Below are 2,320 nucleotides of genomic sequence, written 5' to 3'. Positions count from 1 at the left end.
TTTTTTATCATTTAGTAAACTGATGACCCCTGCTTAAGTGACATATTCTATAGATATTTCATATTGTATTAAAAAGTGTATAATGAACCCAAATGGTAAACTCAGTAGCTGCAAGGCGTTTATAAAACGAGGGATTTGGCCACATTTTAAGCAGATTATTTCCTGTTTATGGAACTTCTCTCTGTCTGTATTATGTATTATTTTTACAATTTTTACAATCATACAGACTTACCAAGCTTCTTCTATGACAAATTCAGTGCTTTTTTTTTATCCCTGGCGCTAGGCCATTGTTCTATTAGACAAGTTACTTTACTTTCCATTTCTTCAAAGAAGTGAATGACATGCTGAGATATATTTTTTCTGACACCCCCTAAAATCAAGAAGGTCTTGTGAGCCCCCATGAAACTTTTGCAAACCCTAGTGGGGGTCCTGACCCCCAGATTGGGAACTATTGTTTCACACTGACAAAGTATTTTTACCCCTGCATATCTCAGCACACTGTCCACTTACTGCATGTTGGACCATCAGTCCAGAATCCATGCACACAAAAGATGGATTTTGTGTCTTCTGCTGCCTGTACAGTATATCCATCTTCACATTCATAGTACACTTGTGTATCTGCAGCAAACACCTCCTTGTATTCATGCTTGATGACAGCATGGGGGATTCGAGGGGGCTCACCACAGGAATCGAAACTTTCTGTAAAAATAAACACATTTGCCATCAATAGGTAAAGGTAGGAATTATAATATAGACAATGATATTATTGTGGCCTGTTAGTTTTAAAGCTTACTGGTATAAAACATCAGACAGACTTACTCTCACAGACTACAACAGAGGTCCATTGTCCTTTATTACATCTGGTTGTAGCAGCCCGGTTTTTGGGTTCATATCCTTTATTACATGTTACCCTAAATACGTGTCCATCCTTATACCAAACATCTGGGCTTGTTGTGTAATTTGCATTGGGTATCTCTGGTGCAATGCAGTCTTCTTCGTCTGAGGAAAAAAAAACAGAGACAACAAAAGTTTTCACCATGGTGTCTTAAACCCTCTTCAGCAATCTATATTTCTAAGTGCCATTATTTATATGACTATGCAGATGTAGGATTAAAATAAAGTGAGGGACATGAATGCACACATTTTTTGATTTGGCAATCCATCTGATATGATGAGTATTTCAGTTTGGACGAAAGAAGTGGAGCGACCGACAGACTCATACTGAGTGACAGCACACAGGTTAAAAGTTAAAAACAGTGGAAGTATTGTAGGGAACACTTACCTATACATTGTGGTTCATGAGACCATGCACCATTTTGACATGTGGTTGTTGCCCACCAGCCCTTCACTGCAAGTTTATATCCGTTATTACAGGTAAAGCTCAGAGTGGTTCCATCAGAATAAGTCTCTTGCTTTGGGACAAAGAAACCACCATCTAGTCTGGGAGCAGTACAGGACTGTGTTGCACTTTGTGCTAAAATACAATAAGCAGGATTACTCTACAGTGACTGTATTTGTTTTTAAGGAATTCAAATGGTGGTGAAAGTATTTAATATTCTTACCACGCAGCCCTCCAGGAAACCAAATCAGAAGAAGGAATCCAAGATATCTGATGCACATTTTGTCAGGAGCTAAATCGTCCCACGACAAAGTGAGAGCCTAGTCCAGATCAGAACCAGTTAATAACTGATGAGAGTCTTCCCCCAAAACATTTGTTGACCAAACACACACACACACACACACACACCTACAAACATACACAAACACACACACTTATAGGAATACAGAACTACACTTTTGTAGTTAATTATTGTCAATATGAGAAATAAAATGTTTGCAACACTTCAGACAAATTCAGATCAGTCACTTTTGTAAATCTATCTTGGTTAAATGAACAAACCTGACTGTGTTCAGTTTTGTTTCTTGACCTCAGATGATACTGTTCATCAATGTCATTCATTTACTGTCACATTATGAACTTCAAGGAGAAAAACACTGTTATTTCTATTTATTGTATTCATTTATTTGTTTGGGAAAGGCCTGTGACAATGATTCGTTTGTCCCTGTTTAGAACTAAAAGACTACCAATGGATAATTTGCTGTATAACTCTCTCTGTAAAAATCAATTTGATTATTTAGAGTCCAAATTTCAAAATGATTTCCTGGCCTGGTGTGATCAGATATCAGTCTTGTGCCTGCCCTGATTCAGTTATTTATCAGTCTGGTCCAATTCTGGATTTACATAATATCTAAAAACACACATTTGGTCATCAGTTACTTCTGAGAACATCACACGCCTTCAATAGGCCTATACTCAGAT

The 2,320-nt window shown here is 37.5% G+C and overlaps 1 protein-coding gene across 1 annotated transcript; it reads right to left on the bottom strand.

The window, feature by feature from the left end:
• Positions 1-510: 510 nt before the first annotated feature.
• Positions 511-1,696, bottom strand: LOC118335013 (complement factor H-like; the record flags this gene model as incomplete). The annotated part of the gene is given in 4 exon segments (XM_035671178.1): positions 511-699; positions 820-999; positions 1,283-1,474; positions 1,563-1,696. Coding segments are annotated over 4 exon segments (619 nt in total), but the record flags the coding sequence as incomplete, so codon positions are not given.
• Positions 1,697-2,320: the final 624 nt, after the last annotated feature.

This window comes from Morone saxatilis, unplaced genomic scaffold (genome assembly GCF_004916995.1).
Source record: "Morone saxatilis isolate NCDOM2014 unplaced genomic scaffold, NCSU_SB_2.0 Contig23, whole genome shotgun sequence".
Taxonomy (NCBI): domain Eukaryota; kingdom Metazoa; phylum Chordata; class Actinopteri; family Moronidae; genus Morone; species Morone saxatilis.
This window is presented reverse-complemented; position numbering and strand designations above follow the sequence as displayed.